Source organism: Culicoides brevitarsis, chromosome 3 (assembly GCF_036172545.1).
Source record: "Culicoides brevitarsis isolate CSIRO-B50_1 chromosome 3, AGI_CSIRO_Cbre_v1, whole genome shotgun sequence".
NCBI classification, from domain to species: domain Eukaryota; kingdom Metazoa; phylum Arthropoda; class Insecta; order Diptera; family Ceratopogonidae; genus Culicoides; species Culicoides brevitarsis.
The window spans coordinates 23,599,379-23,618,786 of NC_087087.1; the positions used below are offsets into that span (position 1 = coordinate 23,599,379).

The 19,408-nt window shown below is 30.1% G+C and overlaps 1 protein-coding gene across 1 annotated transcript; it reads left to right on the top strand.

The window, feature by feature from the left end:
• The first annotated feature begins 406 nt into the window (after window positions 1-406).
• LOC134834719 (thyroid receptor-interacting protein 6) lies at window positions 407-3,936 on the top strand. The gene is made up of 4 exons (XM_063849472.1): window positions 407-604; window positions 708-859; window positions 925-2,039; window positions 3,002-3,936. Exons 2-4 carry the CDS (start codon window positions 713-715, stop codon window positions 3,252-3,254), a joined length of 1,515 nt encoding a protein of 504 aa, XP_063705542.1. The 5' UTR covers window positions 407-604; window positions 708-712; the 3' UTR covers window positions 3,255-3,936.
• Window positions 3,937-19,408: the final 15,472 nt, after the last annotated feature.

Genomic DNA, 19,408 nt, shown 5'->3' on the forward strand with positions numbered 1-19,408 from the left:
TTTAAAAAACTGAATTAAAAAATTCTACTTTTTTTTTGTTAAAAAATAAAAATTGAACACATATATTTTTAACCGTATCAAAATCTACATGATTCCGAATGATCGGAATGACTTCACAAGAATTGCAGTAAATATTAAAAAATATTTTTTTTTTTGCAAAAATCCATTGTAAATTGTTTTAATCTTTTTTTAATTAAAATTTTTTGAAAAAAAATATTTTAATTAAAAAATTTGTTAAAAATCTTATATTTTTATTAATTTTATTTTTTTCAGATTTAACGACATTTCATTCTGATTAAATTTGAAACTCCAATCAGAAAATTCATTCCCACTGCGCAAGTCATATGGCGAGAAATTCCAAAAGGAGCGTCCCAGTGAGAAAGTAACTTGTGTCATATATAGAAAAATACCACGAATAATGAATCACCTGTGTATTTTACAAGAAGAATATTTTTAAAACAAACAATTTTATTAGTAAAGTGCACTGCGTAGCCCACTGTTTACTTGCTGATAAAGCAAAAACCGTGAAAAAGTGATTACTGTGCAAGGCCTAGACGTGATTTCTTAGTCACTTTTAGTGAAGAGTTGCGTTTCGAGTGAAAAGGTGCGGTTTCTTTGTATTTTTTTTGTTGTCTAACATTCGAAGGAATCCAGACACTGACCTAATTTAGTTCTGGAATTTTTTTCACAGATTTTTTATTTTTTAGAAAAAATGGCTTCAATTGAGGATCAAATGGCAAAATTGCGGATGTCGTCTGGAGAGGAACCAATTATTTATCAGGCTTTATCGAAAAAAGCTCCACAAGTTCCGCCAAAGCCGAATAAGAAGGCGGATGCTGCTCCAAGCAAGACGCCTCTTGTGAGTTTTTTTTTTTTTAGATTTTTCACGAATTTTTTATTTAATTTAATTTTTTTTGCTTTTAGGTGCCCCGAAGTTCTAACGTGAAGAAATACATTGAGCCCCAATATTGTGCGACGCTCGGTGGAAGTCATTTGTACAGCAATGTCCCGTCGGGCAAAGTGACTCTCGATGACGCCGTCGAGCTACAGATCAAAAAAGAAGCTTTGGAACACCGCAAAATGCTTTTACAGCGAAAAGCTGAACGAGATGCCGTCAAATATGGCACCGTGCCTGCCAATAACAACAACAACAACAACAATGGCGGTCAAATTTACGAAAATTGTCAGCAGCAAGGTCAGTTGACGTATGCCAACTTGACGAATTTGCGTCATCACGATTTGCCGCCGCCACCTCCACTTGTGATAAATAACGAATTACCATCGGATGACTTTCCGCCGCCCCCCAGTCCCGTCAGTTCGTCATACAGCGAGTTACGGCAAGCGACAAATACGCCGCCCGCCTATCCGCCAAAGCAATATCAGCAAATTCGGGGTCCGCCGCAGCCGCAACAAGCGCATTACGGCATGCCGCAGTCAAATAACGGGTCGGATTACGGAATTTACACTGGAGGGTCGTCCACGTATGAGAGCATCTATGAGCCAATTAATCCGCGAACGCCAAGTCAGATGTCGTCCCGTTCAAATTATTCGTTGTACACGTCGTATGCGAACGGCAGTCAAATCGGCATCGATAAAATGGCGGGATTACCGAAGGTGTCGGAAGTGGATGCGCTCACAGATCTCCTCGTGCAGTCGATGGATGGTACAAGTAGTCAAGAGATCGATTTGGGCATTTGCAGCAAGTGTGGCGAGAAAATTGTCGGCGAAAATTCCGGATGCACGGCAATGGATCGATTATATCACATTGTTTGCTTCACGTGTCACGAGTGTCAAATTAATTTGCAAGGAAAGCCCTTCTATGCGTTGGATGGGAAGCCGTTGTGTGAAGCGGATTATCTGAATACTCTGGAAAAATGCTCAGTTTGTTTGAAACCGATTCTCGAGAGGATCTTGAGAGCCACCGGCAAGCCATACCATCCGCAGTGCTTCACGTGCGTCGTTTGTCACAAAAGTTTAGACGGGATTCCCTTCACCGTGGATGCGACTAATCAAATTCACTGCATTGATGACTTCCATAAGTAAGATTTTAATTTTTTTTTATTTTTTTTTTAATTTTCCTTAAAAATGTCAAAAGTCTTATAAAGTTGAAAAATTTTGAAAATTCCTGTGAAAAATTTTATTGTCAAATTTTTTAAGATAAAAAATTTCAATTTTTTGAAGATTTTTAAATTTTTTTGAAGATTTTTAAATTTTTTTTGAAGATTTTTAATTTTTTTAGTCTTCTTGGAGCTCTATTTATTTTTCAAATTATTTTTTTCTTGAATTAAAAGAAATTTTTATAGAATTTCTCAAGTTTTTTATCATTTTTAACGAAAAGTAATTGATTTTTTAGATAAATAGTCTCTAAAAATGCTGAGAAAGATTGAAAAAATTAATTATTTCCCTTAAAACAATTTTGAAAAATTGTAAATATTTAAACTTTTTATGAAATAATTGAAAAATTCTTTTAAAAAATTATTTTATTTATTTATTTTTTTTTTTGAATTAAATTTACAAAATCTAACGATAATTTAAGATTTTATGTTTCATTTTTTGTAAAATTTTATTTTTTTATCCGTAAAAGTGAAAAAATTGCCAATTTTCTCATTTTAAATTTTTTAAATAAAAAAAAATCAGCATTTAATTTTAATCACATTATTTTTTAAAATTAAATTTATTTTTTTAATTTAATTTAATTTATTTTAATTTAATATTTTTGTTATGATCTGACTTAGGTATCTAAAGCAAATCAAAAATAGTCCATTTTGTAAAATACTTTTAAAGAAAATTCTTAAAGCAAAACAGAATTATAAGCAAAAATTAAAAAAAAAAACTTAAAAATATTTTCTAAAATTTAAATTTCTGTTAAATTTCTTTAATAACTTCGATTCAGAAACATTGAAAAATTTCTTTCTTACTGGATTTTTTGACTTTTCAATAACAAAATTTATTAAAAAAAATTATAAACCTAAAATAATTTAAAAAATTTTTACATTTTTAGAAAATTCGCTCCCCGTTGCTGCGTTTGCCATCTCCCGATCATGCCAGAGCCCGGACAAGATGAAACAGTTCGTGTTGTCGCCCTCGATCGCAGCTTCCACATAAATTGCTACAAATGCGAGGATTGTGGACTTCTTTTGTCTTCCGAAGCCGAGGGACGTGGCTGCTATCCGCTCGATGATCACGTCTTGTGCAAAAATTGCAACGCAACACGTGTCCAAGCACTCACTAGTCGAATGACGACCGAGTTGTAAGACCTGCCAACGTACTGAACAAAAAAAAAACAAAAAAAAAATAGAATATCGTGAAAATTTAGTCACTAGAGACACAATTAATGTTGTTAAAACATTTCTGCCATTTATTACACAGTATTCGCTTGTCGTTGCAAAAATTATTATTATTAAATAACAATACTACCCAATTTATAGATATGGACATAATAAATAATATAAAAATATGAATCATTCCAAATTAGTACGAAAAAAAAATCAAATATTCGTATTTGTGTAGGTTGATGCGTATACATAACGACATCACAACACAACAAAACACAACAACAACGACATAGTCATAAACATTCCATGAAATTATGATATTTATTGACATTTTTTACTATCTACACGTGAATGCATTTTGATGAATCACGAAACTGTAGCGAAAAAAAAGCGAAAATTTTTATTAAAAAAATTTATTGATATTGAATATCCTCAATAATAATAAAATAAAATAAAATAAAATAAATAAATAAAAGGTTTAATTATAAAATTTATGATAAAAATTAATAGTGAATATGCATGATATTGATAAAAATTTGTTGTTTGAGAGATCTTTTTGTAACGAATTGAGAGTTAATTATTATAATTTTTTTATTGAAAGAAAAATAATTAAAAGGATGCTGCAATAAAATAATGTAGGGTAGGGAAAATCCATGTTTTTGAAAAGCGAAATATAATTAATTATAAAAATTAAATCTGTTGTTTTAATTCTATCAATTAAATTAAAAATTTTTAAAAACTCTGAATTTTATGAAAAAATAAAAGAAAGTCAATTCTGTTATTGTAAATTTTTACTAAGACATTATTTTTTGAATTTCTATTTTATTTTTTTTTTGAAACGATTTTTTAGTTGAAATATTCAAAATAAACATAAAACTTGAATTTTTGGTTCAAACTTCATAAAAATTGGGGTGCTGAGTTTCAGATTTATAGTACCCAATTTAAGATTTTTTTTAGATCTGCCCATTTTGGGAGATTATACTGTATTTACATTGACATTTGATGATTTAAAATTGATTTCAGAGTATTTCAAGTTAAAAATTTAAACAAAAAAAATTTTCATAAAAATAACTGTCAAAAAATTTTGAAAAATAATTTTTTTGAAATTATTTTTAGAGAAGAAAATTCAAGTTAAATTTTGTTTTTCAATACAAATATCTTACAAACATAGATATAAATACATACAAATATAAAAAGTTTGAGAATTTCTTGAAAAAATAAGGAAAAAGATCAAAAAATGGTAAATTTTGATGAAACTTTTAACTTTTTTTGATGATTATATAGTGACCCACCTAAGCACACAAAAAGGGCAAACCTAAGCAAACTTTTTTTGTCCCATTGGATTTTCAACTTTTGAAATGAGACAGGGGACAAAAACATAGAAAAAAAATTTGAAGCGACAAAATTAAAAAAAAAAAAATTAACTTAAAGCTGAATTAATTTTTTTTTTCAAAAATAAATAAATTGATATTCAAAACTTTTTATAGATCATGGATCACTAACGTATTTTTTTAAAATTAATTTAAATTTTTTCTGCTTTAACGATTTTATTATAGTTGTTCTTTTTTTATTTTACTTTCAGTTACTTTTTGGTGATTTTTTATACAAAAAAAAAAAAAAAATCAGTGGTGGATTCACTCGAATTTTTTTGACAATGAGTTCTGAAACGTTTATTAGGCTTTTTTCCAACAATTTTGGAGTCTATTTTAAAGAATTTTGTTCTACAGAAATTCGGTGCCTAAGGCTAAATACCGCCACTGAAATCAGAAATCCAAGAGATCTGGTAATCTTGAAGACCAAAAAACGTCCGATTCAACGCCCATGAAACAAAAAAATAAATAAATGACAACCCGTCTGGAGTGAAGAGGAGTATCGAACTTAGTCATTTTTTCCTTTGAATTGTTTAAATAATTGGAATCAGTTATACTTTCTAAGGCTAAATACCGCCACTGAAATCAGAAATCCAAAATGGTCCAAAAATAAATAAATGACAACCCGTCTGGAGTGAAGAGGAGTATCGAACTTAGTCATTTTTTCCTTTGAATGGTTTAAATAATTGGAAACAGTTATACTTTCTTCTAGAAAAAATGGTCCAAGGATTTCAACCCACACATTAATTTTTTTTTTTGTGTAAACTGTGTAATAAAATTCGATAGAAGGCATTATTTTAAAAATATTCATATTTCACGAATTTTTACTGAAAAAAAAAATTAAGACCATTTTCAGTTTTACTTACGTTTTACTCGTTAATGGAAATTTTTTGCATTTTACTTTGATGCCGAGTTGATCCATTTCCTGTTCAATTTAATTTATGATAAATTATTAAAATCAAAGAAGAAAACACAACCTAGAGATATTTTTTCCGTAAAAATAAATTATCAAAACAATTCTTCCGAATCCTTAACGTATTATGGATAAAAATTTTCCGGAAAATAAAAGATTAATGAAGATAAAAACATCTTCGAAAAAAAATCTTTTCCTTATCTTTCACGGAAAATTCTTATCTCCGAAAAATTGAACACTTTTCCCAAATATTTTTTTTTTAAATCTCAATCAATCGCCATAAAATTGCGATAGAGTAAAAAGTGTGGGATAATCATGTTATTTCCTCCCCAGCAAGGTGTTGTTGTTGTTGCTATTTTATTATTGCTGATAGACTATAATAATAATATAATATTGTGATTATAAACCGACGCAACGCATATAAAGTAGACAGCCAGACAAGATAATCCCCCCTCACAAACGTATTAATATCAAAAAAATATCTTTAAACACTCATAAATACCGGGGACAGGACAATATGACACGATTTGCCATACTTTGTCACCTAGCTAGTCAACGATGAAATTCGATGGACATACGATGACGTGTCTTGTGCTGCTGCAAGAAGATACTTGATCCAATTTTTATTGCGAACAATGTTCACTCTGTTTATTAATCCTTGTGTCTGCCTGGCATTAATCATATTGTTTCGCATTATTGTTATAACAATGTTAGGAACACTCACGGGAGAAAAAATTCTATTGTTTTTGACATAGCTTTGGATCGTCTCTCCGTTCCGTGGATGGATATGCAAAAAAAAACATGAGAAAAATAAGATGGAAGAAAAATACCTTGAAGACATGAAAAATTTCACGTTATTCATCTTATTATTATCATGTTGATTTAAGAAATATGAAAAATAAGAAGGAGAAGCTACCGAGAAAAAGTGAGAGAAGAGCAAAAAAAATATTTAATTGGCTGGATCTTGTCCGTCATTAATCATGACTTTTAATTTTTCACCAAGGAAAAGGTGAGTGTCGCGTCTAATGCGCAAATTGGCTGCCTAGCAATAAGCTTAAAAGATATCGCCGTGAAGTACCTTAATTTTCTTCCTTTTTTTGGTCCCAAACAAACAAATAACAAAAAAAAAGTTCAAGCTTAATCCCACGAGAGACGAGCTATGACGTTACTTTACTGACGTTATTTTTACCGTTAGCAAGTAGCCAGCAAATAACAATGACACTTTTTGTTGTTTTTTTTATTATTGTGGTTTCGACTGTCCATGTCAATTTGTAACGAAACGCACAAAAAAAAATTGTCTCCCTATTGCAAAAAAATGCAAATAAATAAAAGTCCAGATTATGCACCATTTGATCCGAAATTAATTTTTTCGTGTAAAAAAAAAAGAGAACTGACCTTACGTGAACATTGTACGGATGGACAATAAATAAAAATGAGCGGCTACGGTTTTAAATGCACAACAATTGGGCTTCGACCAAAGAGCACATAAAAATGTATGAAAACGAAAATAAACAAGAGGACGTATAAAAATAATAATAATAAAAGAACAAAAATTGATATTTTTATATAAATACGATTGTTTTTTCGGTATTTTTTGTCAAAATAAAAATACAAAAAAAACATGCGAATTTTATCAGGGTATTGCAGGTCGTTTTTTTAATGAAACAAGCTGTCGTGAAACAAATGAGTCAAATGCATTTGAATACTTTTTGATTTTTTTTTTATTATTATTTGAAAATTTTTATTTTTTATGCGTTTTAAAATTTTTTTTCAGGTCATTTCATGAAATCAACAGTTTTTTCAATATTGAGGCTGCTCCACATAGATTGATTTAAAAATTAAAAAAAAGAGAAAAAAAATTTAGTGAAGGAACTAAGAGAATTATATTATTCAAAAAATTAGAACAAATTTCTTTTATTTTTAAAAATTTTTCAAACCTTTTTTTTTTAATTTTTTAAAACTTTAATTTATGAACAATTTTTAAACATTTTATTATAGAATTTTATTTAGTGAAAAAATATTTAAAAGTTGTAATTTTTTGATAAAAATCAATAATTACAGGAATATTTTTTTTAAATTTTGTTTTATTTTTAAAAATGAATAATTTTTTAATTTTCTTTTATTTTTAGATATTTTGTTAAAAAAAATAGTAGGTATATAATGTCGTTAAGTGCATTCATATTTTGAATAAAAAAATTAAAATTTGCACTGGGACAATATTGAGAGTTTGTGACTAAGACTGGAACTTTTTCAAAAGAACACAATAATTTGAATGTGCTTTGGAATTATCAGTAGAAAGAAAATGTTGAAAACATTTTCAAAATATCCACTGGGTAAAAAACTAAGAATGTTTATTGGGGTGAATATTAAAAAAAAATGATTTTTGAAAATTCATAATGAGTACAAAAAACTTTCTCTCTACCTTTAGCTTTCTTTTCCCATTAATTTTTTATCATTAAAAATTTTGTCCTGTAAAAACTGGGGTTGCTATTGAAATCCACAATTTTTTTTTAAATTTTTAATTCTAATTATTTATCATGAACTGCTGAAATCCATCTATTTGATTTGGTTGTGTTTTGTTTCTACCGGCCACCACCTGTCGTAGAAACCCAGGATGAGTTCCATTGTCGTTATAGAGCCTGTGGTGGGATGTTGGTCTGTAGCTCTCTACCTGGCTCACTGGATGTTCTTCTGCCAGTACGTGATGACTTAAGAACAAAATACATTAGATTTAAAAAATTAAAATACGCTTTGAGAACGGAAAAATTTGTTTTAGGTAATTATGATTAAGAAAAATTTTAGTTTAAACCTTGCTTTGAGAAATTTTGAAACATGAATTAGGCTAAAAATTTTACAATGTGCATTGGAAAGATAATTTGATTTTGTCATGTGGTTGAAAATGAACATGCGACTCTTAATAAAGTGCCCCATAAAAAAGTACGATGCAATTTCCCAGTTAGCAGGGGTAACTCAAGTATTAATTGAGACATGCTAGAGACATGTGCCTGACGTCGGTCATCCAATTTGTCGTCATGGTGTGAAATATTGCACTTCACCACACTAATTATGCAATATCAACTAATGACCTCGATTGTATTCCCCACTTCTTACTTCTGCATCATCAACTCGTGTCAACGAGAATGACGACGACAACCGACACACACACAAGTGGCAAATCATTAGGTAACTAATATTATTCTAAGCCGACCGCTCTTCTCACAAGAGTACGTTATCGTCGTCGTCGCATGCAAAAATGGTACTTGTGCAAGCAGGACTCTAAGTGCCTTGTAGCCTTGGTGATATTATTTTCTCTGACATACTTTTAATCTCATCTCTTGTGTGTAGTGTGATGGCGTTGCTTTTTTTCCCCGTGAAGTAGCATTATTATACATTTTTCTGTGCCTTTTAATAACGCACTTCATGACTCCTTTCATTGAAATGGATACCGGCATACTCACGCGAAACTATATTTAATTCAACGAACGTGCATTAATCCTTGCGCCCAACACGTGTCTAGTGCAAAAAAATTCTCTATTCACACGTCACATCGCTATCATCAACATGATTTTCATGAATGTATTCTCGGTCGTTCGCTAGCTACTTAAACATAGACCACTTTACATTTTACACAATTCTGCACTTTTCCTGTTGCTAATTCGCGTTTTTCATGTAACATTTCAGTAAATTACAGTTTTGATTTTTTTTCCGAGATTTTTATGAGAAAAATAAAAAATAAGAAAATCCACCCCCTCAATTGTCACCAACAGTCGATAATTTTTTTTACTGGTAACATGATTAATCGCACCTGTTTCCCTTTGGACCCTTCATGCGGGAGGGAGACTCTCTTGTTGAGTCACCCTTTCCATTTTTTCCATGTCCTTTTTTTTTGCGCAACATACGTCCCACTCTTAAAACAATGAATGAACGAGAACAATCTTAAATTGCCCATACTTGAAGTTTTTTACATGTGTGTTCAACATACTGATATCATCGGAAAAATGTGGAAAATGGGGAAATTGTGCATCGGATAACAACTTTTTTTTTACATCTTTTATGAATTGCTCCGTCGTCTGTATGTGTCAGAGCCAATGATGACGATGACAATCGTACATATATCGTTCTAATAGTGCGATAACAAGTGAAATAAAATAAAAAAAAATGTTGGTTGAATTAGCAGGTTCGAGTTCGAAAGTAGTAGTTTTACAAATAATTTTTTTTCAGGAACATAAAGACATCAAAAATGAGCAGCATGGATAAATCAAGGTAAGTTTGCTATAAAATATAATTAATGTTTATTTTTATCATTTTTAATCAGTTTTTTAATCATTTTAAGGCAGAAAGAAAAAGTATGAGCGATTGATTAAATCTTTTTAAGTTTTTTTTGAGATACAAATAGTTAAGAATAATGTTAATGCTAGTAAATACTAGTTCATTTGATAACTTGCCTTTTGATTAAGATTGATTCAAAGAACTGATCTGAAGAAGTTTGGTTGATAATGAGCTTTACGAAAATTCTTAAAGAAAATCTGGGTTTCGGACGGACGACTATAGAGACGATATTTTTAACGATGTGCTAATAAAGTCAGCGAGTTTTTCTTGATCAAAAGTGAAAACTAGGTAGGGTAGGGTCTATTATGGCTCGCACCGCGGTCTCTAAAGAGTCCTATTGTACTTCATACTTTGAAATCGTAAGCTTTCTCAGTAAACGACGGGGACATTCCAAGCAGGCGCCCTCAAAATTCACTCAGCTCTCCCAGAAGGTCCCAAAGGGTTTCTAAAAGATCTCAGTAAATTTTGAGCACGATTGGAGTCAGAAAAGTTTTTCATGATTTCGTTTCTCGAACCGACGACCTTACGCTCATCAGTCAGATACGCTTACCACTGTACTGAGCTAACTCCCTAAGTGAAAACTAATAAAATTGTGGAAAAGTTTTACTGTAAGAGAAATCGCGTCCTTGACATTTATGTCTTAATAAAATTGTGCATAACTTGGATTTGTCCTAGAAATTTGTCCTAACAAGACATTAACATCCTTCGATATTAGCATTTCATCGAAAAAAAATGTCATAAGATTTTTTAATGGTTTTGTATTAGTTAGGCTTAAAGTAGTCCAAAGAATCTGAATTTAAAATTTTAGAACGAACCCAAGTGTTTCTATGCATTTTTAGTGAGATCGGGTATGTCAAAGAGGTACTTGTATATACCCAAATGAACTAAAAAATGTTTACAATCCATTTGGTTCGTTCCAGAATTTTGAATTTAGTTTTTTTTTACTACTTTAGGCCTTGACAAAACCATCAAAAAAATCTCTTGCCATTTTTCCCGATGAAATGCTGATATCGGGTGATGTGATTAATAGTTTTTCGCAATAAGAAGTCTTAAAGATTTTATGGATATTTCACAATGATTCATGATATTTTATAAAGATGTTTTTCATTACATTTTCTTGTTGAGAAAAATTCCTAGACTAAGTTCCTACTATGACTTTCAATTTGAACTTCTTGAAAATACTTGATTCGATAGTAATTTCGATTTGATGAACTTCTTAACATGTAAAATTTCAACAAACCACAAATATTGAAAATTGGAGATAATTACAGAATATTGCATGATATCGTTTTGAATTTGCTTCTACAATACCTATGGGATTTGCAGAAGTTTCTGGAGTAGCTGGATTTATTTTGTTTTAATAGTTAAAAAGCAAAAATAATTCAACATGGTTCAAACCAAACTTGACCACAAACAATGTAGCACAAATATGGTAAATTCCATAAAAATATGGTTGTTGTGAAATAAATCTACTGTTACATCACAGCACATGGATGTGTGTTTTGATCGGGATTGTGGGAATATTTTTTTGTTGGTATCACAATAAAAACGGAAATTGTGCGCGTTTTTATTGTGAGGAAATTTGTCATTTCATGTCCAGCATTCGCATTTTTTGTTTCATTTCGTGCCCGTTTCATTGCCTGCCAAGTCGATCCACACCTGATATTTTTTCTCATTTCCATGCTTATCAAGTACATATTTACTCAATCATTTGTTCATTCGTTCGTTCGTGTTTTCGCTTGTCGCGCGTCATGTATAAATATTCAGACATTCGCGTATCATCGCAATTTGCACATCAAAGTTATTTCAGGTGTAAGTTTTTTTTTCGCAGTAAAATTGAGTTTTTTTTTAACATTCGTCGGAGATTCAGATAGTAATAAAAATGCGCCTTAGTTCATCATCTTTCTAGTCACGTGGTGTCTGTGGATCGTCTGTATCTTCTAGCTATCTATGGTAACTCAATTTTGTTCCTTCACGTCGTTCGTCTGAAAATGAAAAGTCTACGGAAAAAATGTAAGGGAAAAATGGGTAAAAAAAAAGTAACCTGTGCATAAAAATTTACACAAATAACAGCGAATAAAAAGTTTTTCGCTTCTGTTAACAATGTTTTATTTTATTGTATCCTGCTGTTGCTCATTTCTTGCACGTTACGTTTTTTCCGGGTCAGCAATGACGACTAGCATTAACTAGCTTTGTTTTTTGCATCACTTCTTACTGAAATCTTATAACCTCGGATTTTTGTAAAGCAGTAGTTTCAATTAATTCTAGAGAGCTTTTTACATTTCTCTTATAATTGAGGTTAGCTTCACTGATTCGGAGAAATTATTCCGTCACAAAAGTTTAATCTGCACTCTGCCGCCATATGCTTGTACTAATTAGTTAAATATTAATTAAGTATTTTGTTGTTTTCGTGTTTTCACGTGCTAAATATAATTTAATCAAATAAAATATTATAAATAAACGACGACGACGAAAGTAGTGTACAGCAGTAAAATTTGCTTTTTTCTCGTTGAAATATATTTTCGGAAGCGGTTGCTCGCACGAAAGAATGTACATATAAAAAAATTAAAGACATAGTTTGTTATAAATTAAGACATTTGAGCGCATTTTTGTTTGATTTATTATTTTTTAAATATCTCTCAGATTAAAATTTATTGAAATCTCCAAGAAACAAATACTGCATAAGAGGATTTGCATCAAACTATATCTTATTAAATAGGAGCTTTTTTTTGAATTTGTAGCATTTTATAATTTTTTTATTATTTAAAGAAAAATTAAAATTTTCTTCTTTAATTTTTTTTCAGGTCCAATATAGACACTTTTAATCAAATCTCACCTGTAATTTAATTGATTCATAAAGGATCCTTCACATCAAACGTGTCAGAAAATTACAACTTTTACACAAATTTTCTTGCCTAATAATGGTTTCTTACTTGCCAAGTCTGAAGAGTCTAGTTGAAGAAGTGGTTTCAAGGCCTCTACCATTTAGCAATGAATCTAATAGGCAGCTTTCAATCGTCACTACTCAACACGGGAATTGACGTTGTGGTTATAAAAATATTAAAATTGCGTTTAATTAAATTCATTATAAATTGGTATATCTTGCACCTTTGGATTCCAAGAAATCCAATCTCCTAACATCCCCAAACAGCCAGAGAAGGAAAGTCCTCCCACAAACCAAGTAGGTCTAGCCCCCGCAAGTTTAGCTCCGCTCAGTCAAGATCGACAAATAACAATACAAAACGACGACGAGACGAGGAACCGAAAATGCTTCAAATGATACAAGCGGTCGGAAAAAGCCAGCAAAAGTTGGGGGTTCAAGAAGCGAGGACGCTTTGCCAATCCCGTACGAGAAGCCAATTTGCAAGAGCAAGAGAATAAGACGGATCGTCATTTTGAAGTTGACGATTTGTCACTTGGGTTCTAGAGACGGAAGAATAAACATCACAAGAGAATAATCGTGGTTATAAAAATATTAAAATTACGTTTGCTTAAGTTCATTCTAAATACGTTAAATATGTGAAGTAAGAGTACTTTTGAATTTAAGAGTAACTATTGACAATTGCTTAAACTTTAAAAAAAAAACTGAATGTGAAAGAAAGAACACTCATCTACTCATTAATTATTCAACTTCATATCAACTTGAGTTTTGTTTTTGGCTTAATATTAGAAAAACTATTATAAAAAGAAAACGTTCAAAATTATTTTAGTTTTGAACTTAAAATATCTACGTAAAATTTCACGGAATGACAGCAGACCATCGAAAACGATACTTTTTCTTCAAAATTCCGTGAAATGCGGTAAATATATGAATGAATGAAAAACAAATATATTATACAATGTACAAAGTTTCAAAACCCTCATCCACGAAAAACAGCACATTATTCACATGATGCGAAAAATGATTGCGTGGCGGGGCCATTACTACCTCAATTCCCGTTGTATTGATGGTGTTTTTTTGGGGGGCAATGTTTGTTATTATTTTGTTGTTTTTGATATGAAACGTACAAACAACCATACAATGTTAGAGAGCACACAAATAGTTTTGTGTCGAGTGGTTCAAACAAATGACCAATTTATTTTAAACAGCAGCACGCGAAAATTGCTTGCAAAGTGTGGAATAAATGTGAAAAGTTATAAAGTGGCCGTTTGTGCTTTGATGTTCACTCATGTATTTAGTTGACAGCGGATTGGATTAACCAGACATCTCCATTCCCCTCTTGAATTTCCTGCCTCTGCTTCTGTGTATTTGATTCACATTCCGGCTAATTTTATAACTTTTTTTTTTCGTTTTATTTAATTTTGACCGTTTTATATGCCGGGCACGCCAGAGGGCAACAAAAAAGTGTACAGTTAAAGGAAATGTCAGAGAAAAAAGGACATTATTGTTTTATTTTAAATTAAAAACTTTTCAACTAAATCACGTCTTTATTTCTGCTTTACACCGTCGTTGTCGTTGCCATTGTCGGTCCTATTTCATATAAAATTATTGTTTTTGTTACCCGTTTCTGCTACTTTTTTTTTGTGTTACCTCACAGTTGCTGCTGGATGACACAATTAAAAGGCATCACGTCGCTTAAAACAAATCAGAATTAAATTACAGCTCAGCTCCCTGAGAAGCAGTGAAAAAAAAAGAAGAATGTGAGCATCGTTAACTTGAAGCGACCTAGAAACGTGTTCGACAAACTTTTTTCTTTCGTTATTTATTAAGGAATCACAAATTTATTTGGGAATACAAAAGCAGCCATTTACACTCAATTTGAAATTAAAAAGTTTTTCTATTGTTCTCGTCCTTGTTGTCGACATCGTCATCATCCTATTTCGGTCCGATTACGCGTGAAATAAAAGTTTCGTCTTTGTAAAGAAGTCAAGAAATTCCTTTTGCGAGATGCGATGAAAGACGCGCGAGACAAAGACACGTCGTCTGTAAAGTTTTTCGTGAAGTCGAGCAAAAATATTTCTTTTGGATTAAGAAGCACGGCATGCTGATTGAAAAGGAATAAAAACTGAAGGCAATAGCCTCTCAAAAAAAACTTTGCCTCATAAATATTTAAAATACATTTATTTTCATCATCCGACGATGACGAACGAACGAAACGACGACCATCTAATGAAAAGTAAAATAAAAGAAAATATTGCACAATATCCACTCTATTTTTTTCATAGAAATATACATTTTTTTTTCAGATGAATTCATAAGCATACTCGAGTACCGCACACACTCGTTCTCACAAGGATACTTATTATTATTATGCTAGCTGGTTTGTTTGCATCTCGAAAAATAAGAGAAAAAAAGGTCAGGCACGTCGACTTCATATTATATACTTTTATATTTGTGAATATTTTTCTTCAGTTTTATATTTTTTTTTCGCATGTTGCCACAATAATAATAACAACCTGCATTCGTCGAGAAGGCATTTCGCGCAGGAAGGAATGTCATTGGAGAGTTGGTCAGGAAGAAATGCAGACATGTGAAATTTGAGACAAAAGTCAAGTTTTATGAATTTAATGAGGTCCATTTTATCAAAGAAAAATAAAAAAAAAAATAATTTTTAAAACTTTTAAATTTTAAGAATTTATAAATGAAAAACTTATCAATTTTTTTTTCATAAAGGTGTCGTCAAAATAATTTATCTAGATTAATAAAAAAAATTATCTAAATATTCTAGATAATTATTTAGATAAAAAATAATTTATATTTATTTTTTTATATTTAGATAATTTTCTAGATATTTTTTGAGGTATCATAAATAACGACTTTTCAATAATTTAAAATGCATGGCAAACTTCGTCACGAAATTTTTTAGTGAAAATTTTTATAATTTAGATTGTTGTAATTTTCTAATTTATATTTTTTGTAGTATATGTTCCATATACTACGTTTTTTCAATAATTTAAAATGCATAGAAAATTTCGTCACGAAATTTTTTAAGGAAAATTTTTCAGGCATTAAATTTCCCGGCTTGAACAAAAAAAAAAAGGCTTCAAAGGAAAAAAACAAAACATTTTTTGTTGTAATATATGAGAAATTTAAAAAAATAAAATTTTTCAATAGATAATTTCTAGATAATTCTATTTTTTTGAGGTCAAAAAATTGCGAAATAAAAAAAATTAATCTTCACCAAAAAATTTCATTAATAGGAATTTCCAATTTTTTAAAAATATTATTGACTACGTTTATAAGAAAAACTTTTAAAAAAATCTTGAAAAATATGTTTAACAATTTTCTAAAGAAATTTAAATTGGAATATTTGGTGAATAAAATTCAAGTTAAAATACAAAATTTTTTATAAAAGCTACTCAATATTAAAATAATGATTTTTTAAAAATCAGAACAAAAAAAGGAAAAATAAAAAAATTTCTTTTCTTGAAGATTTAAACTTTTTACACAAAGAAGATAAGGAACAAAAAATTTTAAGCAGGCTTTCAAAAAAAAAAATATTCTTTATAAAATTTTCATTTTTATGCAAACAATAAATAATAAAAAATATCAGTTTTTCTTAAAAATAAAATATTGACATGGAATTCATCACAATACCCCACTACCCCACACATATTTCTTCATTCATTTCGTAACACAATGCCTTTTGCATATTATTGTCACTTTCAAAAAATGTTTTTCTCGTCATACCATTTTTTCCCCGTTCTATAAAATATTGTTTCAACTGGAGTACTACTTATGCACTTTTTATAAGTTGAAAAAAAAAGAATTTTTTTTTGTTCAAAATAATATAAGCAGGCAGGCAGCAGAAGAAGCGATGAGATGATGTTATTTTGTGTTGTGTGTGTGTTAGCTTGTGAAAAATATTAGAGATAATAAGGCTTAATGCAACGTTTTTGTCATTATTCATTCATGTCACATTTTGTATATTATTGTGACTCTGACATAAAAGATGTGCATTGCAATTATATCGAGGTGTAGTCAGTTTTTTAAATGCATATTCTTTGTGTGCACTTCGTTCTTTTCCTCCAAAGCCATTGAAATCTGTCTAGAATGGAGTAGTAGGCTTAATGTTGACCCAAAAATATAAGAAGATGAAGTTTTTGTGTGTTGCAGTTTCTGTACTTTCGATGTGAAAAGAACTTTTGTTTTATATTTTGTGCTAATAGCTCCTAATTAAGATATTCAGAAGGGGCTTTTCTTGTTTAGACAAAATATTTAACGTTGTGTGCACATTTAATGGGTTCCATTGTGCATCGTTTTAAATTGACTTCCTACGATGAATTGTTCCGGCAATGTTCTTATCTTTCTTTTTTTTTGAAGCAGATTGTTAATAATTCGAGTGTGTGCTCGAATAATTTAAAAAAATGAAAATTAGCAGATATGTAAAAAAAAACATTATAAAAATTAAAAATAGAAAAAAAATTTATCATAAGTCCACAAAAACTTAAAAAATACAAAATTAAAATAATGAATAAAAAGAAGCTAAATCTCGTCATATAGTGCCAAAAAACTGGTTAAAAACAAAATAAAAAAATTGTAATTAAATCAAAAAAAAAAATAAATTTTTAATAAAAATATTTTTTTAGATTTATCGTAATATTTTTAATCATAAAAAATTACGTCAAAAATTATATTAAATTTTTTTATTCGAAAAATATCAAATCAAAAATTTATTAAAATTGATCAAAAATATTGGAAATATATATTTTTTTTAATTTTAAAAAAATTATGATTAATTTTAATTATTTATATGTTCAAAAATTTTTAATAAAAAATGAAAACAGGTAAAAAATTAAGACAAAAAATTAAGCAAAATTTTAATTTTAAGAAATAATGTGCGACTTTGTTCGTCATTTTGCGACACATTTAGATTAAAACATGACTTTTATTTTTTTTAATTTTTTTCATTTAGAAAATGTTCTACTTTGGTGATCATCACTTTGTATACTTTCAAATATTTGCCTCTTTCTTTGCCATATTATTAATAAATTTGTGCCGTGTCGTTTTTTGTACACAGCAAAAATTTAATTTAACTCGTATCTCTTTTTCTTTTCTTCTCATAAAAGTACATGTCTCGAGAAGAGTAAATAAAGACAAAAAAAAATCTAATTTTAACATTTATTTCATGCTTTTATTTAACAATTGTTCGCATACCATTTCATGCGAAAAAGAAGCGAGTTTTTTGTGCACTTTAATATATATTTAAAGTAATATAATACAAATAGTCGAGTCATGTCATTACAATTAGAAGAGGCAGCGGTGAATGAAAAAAAAAAGAGATTTTAAGTGAATGTCTGAGCAGAGTCGAGAAATTGCTCAAGAGAACTCGATACGCGCTTTAACCCACAAAAAAAAAGTGATAAATAACTGTCTCAAATGACTTGCCATCGATCGAGATTTAAATTCCAATAAAAATCCGAATGAAATCTAAAATTCAAATTAGTTTACATCAGCAATGTAACGAGACAAAAGCAACAAGCCCACTCGAAAGTTACGCTTCTTTGTGTGATGTGTTGATGTCAACTTCGTTGAACAAATCGAGTCGCGTCTCGAGATGAATATTCCACTTATAAATAGATAAATAACATTGCTCCCCCGTATTTGCGCGTCGCGCGCGCTACAACAAAAGTAATTAAGACAATAGGCGATAAACAGATCCGACGAACGAGTGTGAATGAGTGAAAGAGAGCGAAATTATGTAGGACAGAAAAGACAATTGTACGCCTCTATATTTATTTATATTCTAACTTTTTTTTTCTTCTTTAAACATTTTATTATTATATATTATTATTATTGCTTTTCTTTCTTTCCTATGCGAGTTGCTTTTCTAAATTGTGTCATGTTTGAATATTTCATTGTCGTTTTAGACGTCCACCGAAAACGAAAAAAATGTGAACAAAAAAATTTATGTCATGCCTTTTTGTTGTGTTTTCTTATTATTATTATCATTTGAACTAGTTTTGCTTATTAGATACTTGGGTGCACTTCCATGCACTCCGAAATTGTAAAACACTAGTATAATCGAATGAGTGCATAATCAGGGCACAATTGCTTATTTTGCTTATTTGTTTGTTCATTCCTGATACCAAGTTTTCTCTTTCTCTTCGGTGTGTGCGAACCAAAATGACATTGTTGCAAACTCGAATGCTTTTATGATAATAATTGCCAAAGACGAAGTGAAGTTGTGTACTTGTAACAAATACAATAAAATGTAGAAGGTTAGGCATGCAGCAAGGGAGAAACAATGAGAACAACAGTAGAAGAAACAAAAAAATAATCAAAAGTGCACAATAAGACAAAAAGTTAAAACTAAATAAATCAGAACAGGTCATGGTATGTGGGTGCCGCGTTCTTTGCCGTGCTATCTGGTTATTGAGAAATTTTGTTTTGGTTTAACTGAAGTTGGCGACGGATATGCGGAACGTCCTGAGTTGGTTTGTTAGGAGAACCTGAATAAATTGTTCATTAAATCTGGATTGGTTGGTTAAGCAATTCTTACATTGGAAACTATCTTCTTCAATCCTCAAGCTTGAATTTCAGAACTCTAAGGCATAAGGAAGACATGTGAACTCAATTG

Coding starts and splice junctions, on each gene's coding strand:
- LOC134834719 (XM_063849472.1), top strand. CDS start 713: ATGGCTTCAATTGAGGATCAAATGGCAAAATTGCGGATGTCGTCTGGA. Junction 860..924: donor CTCCAAGCAAGACGCCTCTT/GTGAGTTTTTTT, acceptor TTTTGCTTTTAG/GTGCCCCGAAGTTCTAACGT. Junction 2,040..3,001: donor TGCATTGATGACTTCCATAA/GTAAGATTTTAA, acceptor TTACATTTTTAG/AAAATTCGCTCCCCGTTGCT.